General features: G+C 38.2%; 1 protein-coding gene across 1 annotated transcript; it reads left to right on the forward strand.

The window, feature by feature from the left end:
• The first annotated feature begins 1,591 nt into the window (after positions 1–1,591).
• OTOP1 (otopetrin 1) lies at positions 1,592–14,563 on the forward strand. Its single transcript, XM_002193431.5, has 6 exons — positions 1,592–2,380; positions 7,110–7,246; positions 10,104–10,162; positions 11,659–11,789; positions 12,794–13,740; positions 14,114–14,563. Exons 1-6 carry the CDS (start codon positions 2,095–2,097, stop codon positions 14,282–14,284), a joined length of 1,731 nt encoding a protein of 576 aa, XP_002193467.4. The 5' UTR covers positions 1,592–2,094; the 3' UTR covers positions 14,285–14,563.
• The last annotated feature ends 2,790 nt before the right edge of the window (positions 14,564–17,353 follow it).

The following is a 17,353-nucleotide window of genomic DNA, read 5'->3' on the forward strand; positions in this document are numbered from 1 at the left end:
ATGCCTTCTTTGATGTCTTTCTGAGAATCCCAGGTAGAAATGCTCATTGTACAAAGTTCAGCGAAGTCTTTCTGTAACAGATCTGAGTATCCAACACAATACTTACTCACTTACGTGCTCAAGAGGAAGCAGTGGCAAATCTGGTAAGAATGTAAAACAATGCTTGTTTTAATTGTTGTAACCACAATGCTGCTGCCGCTTCTGTGAACTCCTTGCTTTTGTTATTTTCCTTACCACCAAATAAAGAATTTAGGGCAAGGGAGTAGAAAGAGGTAGCATGATAATTCCCTGAAAAAAAATGAGGCGATTGAAATCCCCACCTCTACTAAAGCTTGAATGTATTCTCTTGGTACAGACCACCATAGGTATCTTCTGTATCCATTTACATTATTTAATTTCAGGATGAGAATGTGTACCAGCACCAAAGAGCTTTACAGGTGACAAGGGATGCTCTTGGATAATTTGAAGTAAAATAGTCCATGCAATGAAGATTATGTTATTTATCCCAGTTACCATAGAAGCTCTAAAATGGAAACATCTTTCTTAGTTATTCTTTAAAGGTTACATCATATGAGATAGAATTAGGATTTGGCAATTCCACAATGGCATTTCTGATAACAATGGATGTAGCTGTGAGCTAGAGGTGATTGAAGCCTGTTTGACTAGTTATGCTTTTGATTTAACAGGCCAGACAGAAACATAGGGCTTGCTTCCTGTTAAGTGCATTCCTCAAAAGGAAAATTTGCAGATGGCTTAAAATACCTGTTTCTTAAGAACAGGACAAAATAAGTAAGGAACTACTTCTTTATGTTTACCTAAATAGGTGATTGTCCAGAATTCACTCATTCCACCTTTCTGCCATATTGTTTCTCTTCCCTGTTCTTTAAGAGGCTTGTGATTCCCAGACACTTATACGTAAGTTCAAAAGCATCCTTTGTTATATGAGAAAAACCTCTCTATTAATTTCTGGCTTCAGAAGAGAAAGAGCTTAAAATGACTCCTTTGCCAGAGGAAGTGGAATAAGATAGATTCTGTATTTTCAGTATATCTTTTTTTTTTAATTGTAGTTGAACTAGTGGCTTAATTTCATGTGAAGCGTGGGTCACCAATGTTTTGGGTAATCAATATGCAACCAACAGGTACAGAGCAAAAATGTAAGACCTGCTTGGCCAGAACAAAGACAAGTCTATCTTAGTGTTTGGCCTCCAAGCTATGCTCGGCATCCAAATACCTAAAGTTAAGAGAATTCATTTTAAGTAGAAAAAGGTCAATACTGCAAGTGTGTATAAATATTGGGAAAACGAATATGTAAGAAATGGACTAAATTCTGCAGAAAGTTTTGCTACTTCGAGCTCAGTAGTTGCTTCTCCAGCTAGCAATTCCTATAGTGCTGTGTTGTCAGAACAGGACTTTCTAAAAAACAACAAGGTAAATTGCCACTTTTGAAAGGTGTAGAGAACTCCTGAAAAACGAGGTTCTGTCCTACCAGTGAAAGTACCGATTGCTCAAAAGAAGACGGCCTGTGGAGCCCAGAGCGTGAAGCACGTGTGTGATCCCTCTGCCTGGCCGCGCGAAGGTGACTCCCTCAATCAGCAGCTGGAGGCTCCTGGGCTGCAGGGCAGGCTCCAGCCTCAGCGGCTGCCAGGTTCTGACCCTTCCTCGGCTTTCCAGCCCTCGGGCCGGGGGTTTGTTCGACACACGGTGTCTTTCGCATCCTCCTATGCAGGGAACGGGTCACACCTACACCGCACGGGTCTCCCAACACGGACAGGACCCCACGTCCCTTACAGAGCCAGCCGGGCAGGGCAGGCTCCGAACTAACCTTCGTCCGAGCCACTTCTCCTTACCCTGGTCTGGACCCCATCTGTTGTCAGTCTCAGGGAGGAATGTCCCGCAAAGCCTCAGGAGCCTTTCCCGCAGAGGGGAGCGCGGGGCTGCCCCGGCAGCGGGACCCCCGCCCGCGGGCAGGGCACGGCCGGGGCCCGCGGTCCCGCTCCGCCCCCGCCGCGGTGGGGGACGGGCCAGCAGCGGCCTCGGGGCTCCCCGGGGAAAGCGGGGCCGCCTGCTTGGAGCACCTGGCCGGCGGCGTGGGACATGGAGCAAGCCGCCGGGTGCCCCGCGGTGGGCGGCAGCTACCCGCAGAAAAACGCCGAGATCCTCAGCAGCCAGTACGGCATCAACCTCTTCCTGGCCGGGCTGCTGCTCACCTTCGCCTGGGCTGTGCATGCTGTGGGCATCAGCAAGAGCCACCTGCTCTCCTACCTCATCACGCTGATGCTCATCCAGCTACTGTGGATGCTGTGGTACCTCTGCAGGAGCTGCACACAGAGGAGGCTGATCCGGGACAAGGACACGCACGCTGGAGCCCGCTGGCTGAAGTGTAAGTACGGGCGGATGGCACAGAGTGGTACTGCACAAGGGACATCTGTGCCATCACCTGTGTCTGCTGCCTCTTTGTTACCCTCTCCATCCCTACCGGGAGGCATCCTGGTATTCGCAAACTGAATGAACATGCAGTGCACTCTAAAGTAAATATATGCATAAGCTGAACGTACTAGAAGATTGTATTGGGAAGCTGTTTGTTAAACATCCTCACTTTCCAACCTACCATTTATAGTGCTGAAAGCGCCGGCGCCTTTCTTCCTTACCAGGCTGGTTTGGTGAAACTTGAAAAATGAAATATAGTTAGCAGAAGAGGCAATTTTGTTGGTGTCTTGGAGGAATTATCACCTTTTCCAGATGGTATAACGCAATTTACTTTATGGTAGTCAGAAAGGTTCTGAACTGCTCTCTATACCGATGTATATAGAGATTCCTGTTTATATGTGTACAGCGATGCTTCAGAAACATCTAGAGTTAGAAGAGGACAAAATCCCTGACCAGATCAGTTTGTAATCATTACATAAAGCAGTTAAACAAGGAATCTAAGCTGAGCATTCACTTGCAGAAAAAGTATAAAAGTTTGTGAGGGTAGTGGTGGGGTATGCTGGCCCTTATCTGCGGTCAGGTGCGTACCAGAGTGAGGATACAAAGGTATATTGAGAGAAGGTGTTTGTGCAGCACATCACAGCCTGGTAGTGACAGGAATGCTGTATTTTCGGGTACAAAGGAAAAGAAACAGCCTACATCAGTGCTTGTGGAATAATAGGCAATCCCAGTTTTACCAGCCTCTTCAAGTCAGCACTGTGAATGATAGATCGGAAAGTATTTAAGTGAAATATTATGACAGTTTTCCCCTAAAATGTTTTCTACCTACTAATAATGAGACAACAGCTAATTTTCACAGAGCTAATGAAATATCTAAATGAAAATTCCAAGAACACCTGACACCTGATTATTTTGAAAAGTAAGGTTGTGCTGTAGAAATGCAGTTTGTTCTCAATCTCAGTGCTTGTGTATAATTTATTTTCTTTGCAACCGTTAACATTTGTGTTTGAATAGCTGACAGAAAACCTATTTTTTTTTAATGTCTAATGTACAGCCATGGTCTGTAGACTCTTTCCTGAAATTTATGGAGTTCACATACTAACTGTTGAATTGTTCCCTTGATTATTTACTATTTTTCAAGGCAATATTAATCTCTCAAGCATTTTTCATTTATTAGCTTATGTGACTTAAAACCTCCTGAAATTCATGCAAGGCTTAATATGATCCTACCTTGGACCAAGCTAAGCTTTTGTTACTTAAAGGGTAGCCTTCCCCTCCTAAATATGGAATAAATACTTCCTAGCATGGGTAAGTACAGCAGGATCCCCCACCCTCTTTTTTTTGGCGCCGCATTCACCGCATTTCATTTGTCCTACAGAATATAAGGAGTCACAGAAACTTAGAAATAAGATCCTAGATTGAACTACTAGGTTACCTTATCCATTTCTTTTACCAGCACAGGATGGCTCTTTGTACTGGCTTCTCAAGTGCTGTGGGTTCTATGGCTTCTCTTAGGCTGCAATTCAACAAATTTGCCCTTAGGGAATGACCTACACTTTCCTATTCTTGGGAGTTTCTTGTAGTTACAACAAGTCTGTACAACTCCTTTATCCTCTATTGGTAAAAGAAAACTTATTTGAACTAAGGAAAAACTCAGGTGGCAATTCCTCTGCCAAGATCCCCCTTGCCCTCCTCTTTATCAGTGCTTTTGTCATAGAAATCTTTTACCTGAAAGATCAAAAGTCCAAAAAGGAAAGGGGAGGATGGAGTGGGACAGACATATTTTGTTTGAATTTTTCCACTGAAAGATTTCTGCAATTTTAGAACTAGCTCTATCAGCTGTTTTTGAAGAACATCTCTTTGCTGTAATTGTGAGAGCAAATGTCCTTGTATTAAACAGTATAAAATGAGTGTGTTTTCATTAATACTTTGTGAATATCAGTTTAGTAAAAGTGGTGGCAGTTGCCTGCATAGACCATTTTGCTCTGACAAATATTGACATGGAATGATTTTACAAAAACCTCCTATAAGTGACTCCTTGGACAAGTTTAGCAACGCTAGAAGGACAGATGACCAGTTTGCAAGAACTGCTCACAGGAAGGTTTCCTCGAGCCTTTCTGCACCAAGGTGTCAACTGTGTGAACCCTTGAGCTTGGTTGTCTTCCCACCTGTGTGGTTGACCAAGAACCATTCCTAGAGTGTGAATGTGGGAAAAGTTTGTGGCAGAGCTGTGCCTTTAATACAACACAGTTATCCTGACCCAAATAACCACAGGGAACTTTAGGAAGTCTTTCCTTGGCTTATTCCAAATGTTATTGCCCTAAGTTTACTCTTCTAATAGGAAAAGCTCTCTGACCATTTTTGGGGATAGTGAAGTGAGCCAGAGAACTCAAAATGAAAATCAGTTGGCTTCACAGCTTTATTTCATCACATTCTTTAGCAGCACAGTTTCTGTTTAAAGCATTGACAACTGATCAACTTAAAAGCTCTTGACACACTTCAACTTGTGTCTTTTTACTGCCTGCATTGAATTGCCAATTATTTGAACAATATTTTAAAGTAAGAGTGGTATTTTTGCAATTGTATCATTATGTTTTTCTGATCTTCTTGATGGTTACTAGGAGGAAACGAAGTAGCACTTAGCATTATTGAAAATCAAATTATTGATCGCTTAAGACACACAGGTTTCAATGAATGTTTGAAAAGAAAAAAAAAATGAAACAGCATTCAATAGCAATAATTTCACATTTCTTACAATTGTAAATGAAAATAACTAAGCAGTGGAATTATCTTCCTTGAAATTACTGGTGTCCATTTAGTATTAGTACATACTAATGAAGATTCTATCACAAAAAGTTGTCAGAAAAACTATTAACATACCATATGCATGGTCATTATGGTTGTTCTTTGACTTTTGACTAAGGAAATCAGTACAATCATTCTCTTTCAAAGCCCATAAATAAGCATGTTAGACACTTTGTATACACTTGTAGTACGGCCACCTGGGTGATTGCAGAAATATCTAAATACCATTTGAATAAATGAAACAATCTAAAATTAAGAATCATATAAAGTCTTCTAATCCTTGGAGGTCAGTAGTATATCATCTTTTTGCTTCAGAAGATAGCTTTTGTCTTCTTATCGAAACAATCAAAACATGTGAAAAGAACTAATTTCAGACAAACAGGCTATTTCCTACTCCTTTGTAAATAAACCATAAATCACAAAATCAATCTTAAAATAATTCAGGTAGGAAGGGACTTCTGAAGTTCATCTAGTCTAACACCTTGCATGTCTAGTCAACTCAGGCAGAGTTATTTATAACCAGTTATATTTATAATGATAGAATCAAAACTAGAAATTCCAATTTATTTCAGAACTATTAACATTCTCTAGATAAGGAAAGAAACATATCATTTGATCTCAAGAGTAGCCTATAATTTTGTATTTTATGATACCATTTATTTTCATACACAATAAAAATGGCACCTCTAGTTAAAAACATGGGTTCCAGTCCTGTTACACGTATTAGAAAACAAATTAGCTGACCTAAGAAGCATAAATTTTAAAAAATTATATGGGATTACACACATGTATAAAGTGCAGAGCTGAGGTTTTAGATTTTGCAATACAAAACCAGAAGTTTTTAGCTTTTGGTAGAAATTACATTCAATCAGTAATTTTACAGTGGCTTTATTATAGAGAGATTGTAAAACAGAAGCATAAAATCCTGCTGGAATTCATACCCTTGTGATTGAAAAGGTTTCTGAAGTCTATTTTTGTTTAATTTTAAAGGGTCAATGAAATAATTAACAAAATTACAGTGTGTTTATATAATTTCTACTTAATTTTTATCAATGCAACTTTGACAATAAAGATATTAATTAAATACATTTTTAATTTAGTATTACTTTTTTACTACCACATGTCAAGTGGAATACATGGTACTTATATGAAAGTTAGGTTGTGGCCCTATATAAAAGATAAATATTTATCCAAGTCAACACTAGTGATGTTATTTACTCTGTGAGGAATTGTAAAGAAAGATAAAGTTACTGGTGCTGATATCATGAGGTCTGGTTAAGGTCCATGGATAAATTTTTATCTAGTCTTCATTCAAATAAGTCCAAATTAAATCCAGTGAAAACTTGCTTGGAAAAAAGCCTAAGAAAAGGAAAACAAAACGCCATCCAACCACAAAAAACAAAACAAAACAACCCTCAAAACAAACCAAAACCAAGGAAATGGAGGCCTTAGAGTTTGGTTCAGTAATCTTGTAGCTGATTGTACTTAGTCATACAGGTACAAACCCAATTATAACAGCAACAAAAAATCAACAAAGGGAAATGTATTTCCAAGTTCTTTAGGGTATTTAGAGTAATATGTTAGGATATTTTTGTGAGTGTGAAATATAGATATTGAAATTAAATTTTTGGTTCCTTGGTGATAACCCTGCTTAATGTACTGGGCAGAGGCTGTCACAGATTAGAGGCACTAATTTCTTAGAGTCAATTATCTCCTTGAGCATTGATCTAGTCTTATTTCCCTAAACAAGAACACAGATATTGATCAACTTTCATTCCCTTAAATAGGTTTTTGTATATTTTACATATAGTCCCTAGACATTATAACTTTAACACTGTAACTTACATTAACATTTCTAATATCTTTTTCATTTGTAGGTGGAATTACATTATTTGCAGTGATTACTTTAATTCTGGACTCCTTTAAAATTGGATATTATATTGATTTTTCAAACTGTTTATCACCAACTGAAGGCATTTTTCCTGTTACACATGCTGTCCACACCATCTTACAGGTAAAAGCCACTGGTTGCAGTTTTATATTAATCTTTGTTTCTTACCAAAAATATATTTTATCTTGTCATCAGCGGACTTAACAATAATTTGATTTCTAAGCATATCACAGAATACTTTTGAGGACTAAATGCTTGTGCATGTGTACTAAATTCAAGGATTTGCAACCTGAAGTTACTTAGCCAGAAAATTCATGGGTTTCAGACATGTGGTTGACAAAAAGAATAATAAAAAAATGTTATCATGTAGTTGAAGTTATGTAGCCTTTTTGTTTAGTTGAAGTTATATACAGAATTTTCAGGCTGAAATGAGTATTTTGGCTAAAGACAATTCCCTTGTTAATGTATGTAGGACTTGCCAGAACAGTTCAATTCAATTTGTCTAACCTGATAATTCCTTTGTGGTTAGAGGTGTAGGCCTGGTAAGTTAAAGGGGACAAAACCCTTCCTAGCTGGTTCTAAAATACTTGGACAACTTTCCTGTCACAAATGAACATGGATGTTCCTCCTAGAAGTGTTTGGTTGTTCTTATCAGTGGCTGCACAGTAGCAGACATAGTGACTCCTGTGAAATAGTCCAGCTGCCTCTTTGCTATAAGGCTTTGGGTCTACAGTGTGTGGTGACACTCCATAGCTGATTGTTTCTCACATGAACTCCTCTAAACCCCTGTCAGTAGGTTTGTAGGGGAGGAGGAAAGAAAAAGCTACTCAACTGAGATACTCAATCATAGCCAGGCACTTTTATGAATTTTTCAAGAGGTTTATGTCATTCAGAAAGAAAATAAATGTTTTCCTAGCAGTTGTGATTGTATGTAAATGAGCTTTTGAACAACCTACATTTTTCTGCTTTCTTCAACAATTAAAAAAAAAAAAGAAATTTAAACAGGAACTCTCATCCCATCTGTGTTTTTCTCTGACAGTGAAATTCTGCATTGGTTGAAGTAATCTTAATTTCACATTCTTTTAATATCCATTCTCCATGTTTTGCAAATTAATTCCTTCATCTCTGAAAAACAAACCAATGAAATTAAGCTCTTCTGTCCTCCTGATCTGAACACAGCATTCTTCATTATAGCCAGTGACCCAGAGCTGACAATGTTTCCAGCCACCATGAACTGGAATGTGGAAGAATGGGGAATAAAAATGCTGAACAAAGGCAACAAGAATTCTAATTTAATTTTTACATCACCCAGTGTCACTGAATTTATCATCTACAGAGCTTAAAATAATGAACACTTGAATGTTAGCCTAAGCAATCAAAGAAAAAGTCTAATTTAAGAAGTAATTAACTTACCTAAGATGAATTTTTTTGTGTCTTTGAAATAGTGAATGAAATCGCAGCAGACAACATCCCTAATATGTGTAATCTAAAAACCAAAGAATTTGTTTTTTACCAGATTCTGTTGTCATTTGCTCTAAGTGAGGCTTCCTGATACATACCATGAAATGAATATATGCATTCTGTGCCCATGTGTGAACTCACATGTACCTGCCCTCCCAGGGCAGGCTGTGCATTATATTCTTCTGCAGGCAGAAGTCCCCTTGACACAATGAGTATTTTGTGAGCGAAAACTGGATTTCATGCTGTTTCTTTACTGACTTGTCCTATTTCTTCCCACTATCTTGTGTCTGAACAGATCTTCAAAACTTATGTTTTTATAAGTTTTAAGGAATGGTTTCAGATCTGCTGGCAGATTTTACTGCATTTTTCCCAGGATGGGAAATTGAATATGGCATTAGAGACTAAGGTAATTTCAATTTGATTTCAGTTGAAGCCTACATGAAATATTTTAGTCTTTACATCTAGGATTTTACAGTGGCCACCCCTCTCATTGATGAATGCTTCATTAGAGGAATTGTTACTGTTGAGTAGCATAGTTGAGCCATAAAGAGCTGCATTTGCCTAGCACAGATTACCTCAGAAACAGGGGCTGTGAAGGCATCCTATAGAAATGGATGCTGTGGAAAAATGGGCTTCCAGTTACTCTGGTTGCTGAAGAAGAAGTTTTTGTCACTTTTCAGGCCATTTCTGGAATACCAAACCAGGCAGGTTTCTAAGAGAAATCTTAGGACTCTTTCTCTCCTGATAATTCACCTACTGATGACTTCAATATCCTAGGAACTATTAGGAGTTAAGACTTAGTGTCACCCTAACATCCCTGAGGAACACTGATATAGTCCTTGAACCTCTCCACACTTGGTTTTGTTTCAGTGGCAATTTCTTTCTGAGGTCTCCATTATGCTCTCACAAACAGAGAGTTCTAATTTTATCCCCCCTACCTTGACTTGCTAACTCATTATTGTTATCTCTCTCTTTTACTCCTTGTTTGAGTTTCTTGTGCTATCCTTGAGTGCAGCTGCTGTGTTCTTAATGGGATGGTCTCTCATGCAGTTAGTACAAACTTTTCTCATGCTTCCTGGGAATTTGTTGTTTTATTAATCAAGTCTAACATCCTTTCATCAATCTCTTTCCCTCCATTGAATTTGATATATTTCATAAATTATCCAAACTTAGCATCACCATGTCCTGCAGCAATCACACCTCTATCCACAGCCAGTGGCTTTATTTTGTTTGTCATTGAAATAAAATCTCTTCAGATACAGAAGGAAAATATGTTTTGGTGAGTGTTACTTAGAATTTCTACTATTAAGCCACTGATTTTTCATGTAAGAATCTCAGGTTCTGTGTAGATATCATATGAAATCGTGAGCTCTTTCACATGTGTGGAGATGGAGCTGCCTCAGTTTAAATCATCAGAAATTTTAACCCTTTGAATGTCTATCTACACATGCACTTTCCTTTCTGAGTGTTACACATATGCATTAGTGTAACCATATTTCTCTGTATTTTTTCCATTTAGGTGTATTTTCTGTGGTGTCATGCAAAGGATGTTATCCAGTCTTTCAAAACACTTGAAAGGTAAAGTGGATCTGATCCTCATCTGGCATGTTAATAGGTGTAGGTCTGTACAGTGCTTTAACACCAAAGATTTATTGTATGAGAGGCAGTGAAAATATACAGAGATTGATTCTCCTCTTGATTGCATTATGTAGAAAGAAATAGAACAGTTAAAGTAACTCCACTTACCCTTATTCAACCTGCACTGATATTTTGTAATACAAAATAGTGACAGAATACATATATTTTTCTCATGAGAGGGGAAAATGGCAATATGATACCACAGAGTCACTTAAGGAAGCATCATGTATGTGTTTTAAGACTGTGCACTATATTATGTTTTATTTATTTACCTACTGGAAGGGAACCTGTATCACCAACCTGCAGTCAATGCAATGTAACTGAGGTATTTTATATTGATTTTATGGAAAGCACCTTTTTAAAACTAGGTCTTAGATGCATAGAATAGTTTGGGTTGGAAGAAATGACTAACCTTTTGCAGAGGAGTTGGACTATATGATTTTAAAAGTAATTTAGTCCAACCCCTCTTCAATAAGCAGGGACACCTTTAACTAGATCAGGCTGCTCAGAGGCCCATCCAATCTGACCTTGAATATTTCCAGCCTGTGTTGATGCTGGGGCTTGCCCTGACTCAGCTGCAGGACCTTGCACTTGGCCTTTTGGAGCCTCCTAAGGTTCCCATAGGGCCACTTCTTGAGCTCATCCAGGTCTTTCTGGCAACCCATTCCTCAGGCACATCTACCACACCTCACAGCTGTGGGAGATGCAGCTGTGCACATGCACTTGAAAACACAACCTCCCTGCTGGTATCCTATGTACCAAATCTGATCCAATGTGTTTTCTAGTTTTGTGAGAAGGTGGATTCGTGTATATTAATCTGTCTGCACGTAGAACACAAGTAAGCAAACATGGTAATTTTCAATTTAAAGTCATCAATGATCTGACCAGTTTCTATAGGAGGTAAAATAAATTGCTCAGAAACATAATCTGTGGTGAAGGTTCTCCATCTGTTCTGCTCTCTTGGGTAAGTGTTCAAACCCCACGCTCCGGAAGAGAGTGATTACAAAAGGCTTTGCAACATCAGCTGGTGCAATCAGCTCTGTTTAAAAATAGATTTTAAATATTTCTAACTGCAACTTTATCACGAGAGCAGTGTTGTAATAAAGAACTGTTTCTTGGTGAAGAAACATGAACAGCCTCAGGTGCAGGAAAACACCTGGCCTTCTATTAACAGTTTAATACATTAGGCCATTTAATATATTTGGCATTTCTGTAAGGTCCTGGAAGTCTGATTTCAGTGACTGCAGAACATCTTTAGAGATTGGTGATGATTTTTCAACCCTTCCTCTGCACTGACAAATAAATATTGCCATATAGCTTGTACATAGAAAGTTAATCCATTTAATTTCATAGAAAGTTAATCCATTTAATTTCTTTTCACATATTTCATGAGATACAGTCTGTGTGGATTCCTGCAATAATTACTTTGCTTGTAGGTTTGGTGTTATCCATTCAGTTTTCACAAATTTGCTCCTGTGGACAAATGGTGTGTTAACAGAGTCAAAACATCAGCTGAATGAACATAAGGAAAGACTAATCACGCTTGGTTTTGGGAACATAACTATAGGTAAGCAAAAGTCTTGGTGCATTGTGAAATTCCTGCTCTAGCATACTCATACAAAACACTGTCATTGTAGGATTTAGCTGAGCCATTCATGATTATATCAGCATAGACATTCTGGGGCACATGGCAATTAGCTGATACTGAAATGTTATACGATCATTATTATATATGTGAACAAGGCAGTAATTTCTTCTAAGTTCCAAACAAATAGATTTTTTGAGAACATTTATTTTCAGGAATAACATCACTAAGGAACCATTTTATTACTAAATCACAGTAATAAATTAACATAGAAGTATTAAAAAGAGAGTTTACTGCTTACCAAGTTATTCATAAAAAAACAAGTATGGATAATCTTGCAAATCTTTCCCAGGAGAATGATTGCATGTAGCCTGTGGTCCTACAGGATTCAGTGGGATGGCTCTAAATTATTTTTCTCATGAGAGAGTGTTATAGAAGTTATAGTTATAGAAGTTATCCATTATTGTGCTTTTTTACAAGACAAAGACTTTGTTCTGAGTGCTTTTTCTACTAATGAATAATTTTCTCCATTGGCAAGATGATGCAAATTGCAGTCAGCAAACTTTTAGAGTAAGGAAGGTATAAAGAGAAAAGTTCTTCACTGTGAGGGTGTTAAGACACTGGAACAGGTTACTCAGAGAAGCTGTGGATGCTCCATCCCTAGAAATGTTCAAGGCCAGGTTAGATGGAGCTTTGAGCAATCTGGTCTAGTGAAAAGTTCCTGTCCACACTGGGGGTGGGGGGGTGTTGAAATAGATGATCTTTAAAGTCCCTTCCAGCCCAAGCCATTCTATGACAACTGCTGGAGATGCCCTCTGCTTTCAATCCCCAGTGAAGCATGGGGAAGCCTTTTCTTAGGTGGGTAACGGTGTGTTGTTTGTCTGAAATATGACCTTTTGTGTTTCACTATTTTATTTATGTTTTACTTATTCACTTAAAACAAGAACTTTGATAATGCACAAAACTGATTTCTCCTTCTCCTTTAGTTCTAGATGATCATGCACCTCAATGCAATTGCACAACAACTACTCTCTGCTCAATATTTTCTCAGGGAATATATTATCTATATCCCTTTAACATAGAGTACCACATCCTAGCATCCACGATGCTCTATGTCCTGTGGAAGAACATTGGTCGTAAAGTTGAGCACCACCAGCAAAGCAAAACTCCATTCAAATTCCACGGCATAACTGTTGGAATGATTTTTGGACTAATCGTGTTAACTAGCACGATAGCCATAGTTGTTGTGTATTTAATTCAGATTGGAGGTTCAAAAATCAAAAGTGAGTTAGCACTCACGATGTTTTACTTGCACGCTATCTTCGTGTTGGCGCTCATGTGCACAGCTGGAATCGTCGCCCTTCTCATCTACAGACTGGAAGATAGATCACTGGATAATTCCAAGAACCCCGCTCGAAAACTGGATGCAGAACTGCTGGTGGGCACAGCTGCAGGGTCCTGGCTGCTCTCCTGGGGCTCAATCCTTGCCATTATCTGTGCCCAAGGTCATCCCAAATACACATGGTATAACCTGCCCTACTCTGTTCTGGTTATTATAGAGAAATATATTCAGAACCTCTTTATCATTGAATCCATCCACCGTGAGCAGGAAAAGGGGAATGATGCCATTAAAACTCTTCGGATAGTGACCATATCTCGGGGGAGCACTTTGTCCCTCACCCCCTTGTCCAAAGAGACTTACAATGGCAGAGCTGCTCATGACAATGGTGACATACCCTGTCTGTTTAAGGGCAGCATCTGTGGGGGAGAAAATGATGCTGCTGGTGTTGCCAGAGAAGAAACGAGTCAGGACAATAGTTTGGTCATGCACTCAGCCTCAGATTTCTCATTTTACAGCAGAAACTCAGTTACTAACAACAAGAGGAGAATTTTGAAAAACATTGCTGCGTTTTTATTCCTCTGCAACCTTTCGGTAAGACATTTTGAATGTAGTTCACAAGTTAATACCAAAAAGCTTCCCATCCTTTCAAGTCTGATAAGTATATGAAAATTGCATGGTTCTATAGTTTGTAGGCAGTAAGTTTTACTTCTGGAAGAAGTGAATATGCTTTTTGGGAACAAAATTTATTCAAATGAGGAATAAGGGAGGCTCCTTTCAGTAATGGTCCAAAAACAGCAACAGCAAAATCTGAAGCCCTGTTCCACCAGCCTGCCCTAGCAGCATCAGGGAGGGATTTCTTAGGGATTCCTGAAGCCAGTTTGCAGTACGGTGGAGTCACAGTCATTAAGGGCTATTGACTTGTACGGCTGGTGATTAATATTGGCCTCACGTTCTTTCCCTGCAGCTGTGGATACCACCGGCGTTCGGGTGCCGCCCGGAGTACGACAATGGACTGGAAGAAATAGTTTTTGGCTTTGAACCCTGGATAATTGTTGTGAACCTTGCAATGCCTTTTTCTATTTTCTATCGGATGCATTCAGCTGCCTCGCTCTTTGAGGTCAATTGTAAAACATAGATCATATACGGTCCCTCAGTGAACAATTGCTTGAATAATTAATTACATAAATAACAGTTGAGGGAGTGGATGAATGAATGAGTGAATGAGCAGCTGCTCAATAAATAGAAGATCCAATAATTTTTTTTAAAGAAGGGACCATAGCTAATAGCATGTAATTTTTCTTTCTTTCCACATGTTTTGTTGTTATATATGTGGTGTTATTGTATAAATACACTTTTCAGAATCATATTAGTGTTAATATGATTAACACTACATAGTAAAGTTAATTCAATCTCATTAATCTTTGTTTTAGTCATCTGGGATTATTTCTCTCTACAATTTGTATGGCTTTGTTTTCATTCATTGTGACTTGTGAGAGGGGTTTACAAAAATTTTTTTTATGACTTAGAACAGAAAATCTCAGGAAGAGCTTCTCTTGAATCACAGAGATAATAGGAAAACTCCAAGTCTTAATTCCTAGCTTTGGGTTTTTTTGGTTTTTTTTAAATAGTAAAACCTAAAAACATTTACTAGATAATTGGGGCATGGGAATTAGTTTAAATTTCCTTATTACTGATGAAAATCAATATATAATTATTATTTCATGGCTAGATATAGATAGCAAGAAATCCGGGTGAGAAACATGTATGATTAGATATAATGCTGTATATAATTTTTTCTGATAAAATAAATTTATATTAATTTTCATGTATTTACTGTATGACATAACTGAGAAATAAAATTAATCCTTTTACTTAATTCTTTATTCACACATTCTTGAAATAACTAGTCTTCTAGATCATATTTAGGTATATGTGTTCCAGTGCCAGAATGGTATGTATTCCCTGCACAATTTTTAATGATCTGCTAATTTCATTGTAGATCAGTCTTCTGGATGGAAAATAATCATATGTTTTCATACAGAGGCGCTGTAAAGCAAAGCTGAAGCTTCTAGAAATCCAGAGGGTCTTTGGCTGAGAGTTTTATAAGTGTGGGTTACAAGATGTTAGAATATATTCTCAAAACCCTGCTAGTTGCTTGAATTCTCACAGAAAGCAGTGGAAAGTTGGGTGTCTGAATATTCTTAGAATCTGCACCTGCAAGATCAAAAGACTGGAGCAGTAAGCAGGACACTGGAGCTACAGATCAATTAATTACTGGATAAGCCTTGCTAATTTGTTGATGACCTAGTCCAAAGTCTGGTGGGTCAAGGGCTGAATTTCTGCACCAGGTTCCTGAAAGGACAGTTGTACACTTATCACCACCATCATCCCAAGAGCTGGAACATTTCTGTGGGGGAGAGATTTGCTTCTGAGATAGGAGATTTCAGCAGTTGTGTCTGCTCTCCTGCAGCAGAAAAAAAATTTGGCTTTGTACCACTAGATGGCAAACACAGACCATTTGATAAATCACTTGATTGCTTTAGGTTGCTTCAGGAATTGCTTCACACCATAATTAATCTTCAGTTCTCTTTTGAGGTACGCATAGCCATAACCTGCTTAGGAATTTTTATTACCTTCTTTACCTGTTGCAGAGCCCAGATCAGATAAAGAAGTATCCATCTGAAGTCTCAGGTGAAGTCTGAATTAGATGAAGCATCAGGAGACTGAGAATGAGAACTCCAATCTTCTGGCAAAGCAGTTTCAGTTGTTTGATTTTCAGTGATTTTAGAAAAGACACTTTCACTAGGTAGGGGAAAAAACTCCATTTCAACCTTCAAGTGCTCACAAAGATGGCTAGAGGAAGCCTGTTTCTTCTTCCTCTGCTCCTGTGGGATGGGTCTCATGTCATTCTTTAGCTAGAACTGGTGTTCTTTACCTGACTTCCAGCAGTTGTGTTCAGCCAAAGCAGAGCTAACTCTAAATCCCTAAGGCCAAGAAGGGGCCATCTGCTCTATTACAAACATGTAGCACACATTTGGAAGTTTCAAAAATAAATAACATCCTTATATAGTTATATTTCATTTGCAATTACTTAGCCCTTTCTGCTTCTTCACATTATGATTGAAATAATTTCATTTGCCCACAATATTAAATTGCTTTTGAGTGCTGAAATTGAAGTTTATCCAGAAAAGTGAATTAAAGTAGCACTCTGGCAGTGAGCAAATACTTTAAACATGCTAATGGGCAAATTCTATTCCATGCTGCACTGATGAAATCCTGCTGACTGAAATTGTTCTGTTTCAGGACCAGAGACTTGATTTTGACATGACATGCTTAAGAGGTTTTCACAACAGGAATTCTCTCTAAAAATATCGTTTAATCCAAATAGAGACTATTTGATGGAAGCAGCTCTTATCTTAACTACTCTTGAAGCAATAGTGAGTTATGAAGTTCTGAATGTTTGAGAATATACATTTTTAAAAAATATTGATTTTTGAACCAGGAAAAATAGAAGCATGAATTTTTAAGAAACATAGATTTTTGGACAAGGAAAAATACTTAGATTAACATAGTTAATATAGCATGACCTCTAACTCTCTGCTCAATGCTAAACCCAGGCTTTCTCAAACAACTCTTTTCTTATTTCTTCCCTCTAGTATATATCAACAATACTGATTTATCACAGGTTTGGAAAGAGAATGAATAGCATAAAACTACCCTATTTCTGCCTACCTATCTGCTTGAGCATGTGACAGGAGGCACGAGAGCCTGCTTACCCAGGAGAGAGGTCTAACAGCTGCTTATTGATATTCTCCTGAGGTGCTCCAATCTAATATTACTTTAAAAGAGACCTTTTTAAAAGGTAATTTCTTTAGTGAAATGTGCTTGATATGCTGCATGATCTTAACCAGAAAGTTATTTTCTTATGTTCATCCTTCTATTAGGCTCTTCCACTCCTTCCCTATCTTCATTGAATCATTTTATCTATTCAATAATCCATGCTTTGGTTACATTTAGACCCATATGTGTGCAGAATTGCAGGCTGCTAAGGGGCAAAAAGAGCATTACAATCCTCAGTTTACCAGAAGAGTCAAATTTGCATGACCACAGATTTTCCAAGTGGTTTTTTGTGTCAATGACACTGAGATAGAAAATGGAAGACTCATGGTTGAGGCCCTCTAAAAGAAGTTAATTCCTTTTACTA

The sequence above is a fragment of the Taeniopygia guttata genome, chromosome 4 (genome assembly GCF_048771995.1).
Source record: "Taeniopygia guttata chromosome 4, bTaeGut7.mat, whole genome shotgun sequence".
Lineage (NCBI taxonomy): Eukaryota > Metazoa > Chordata > Aves > Passeriformes > Estrildidae > Taeniopygia > Taeniopygia guttata.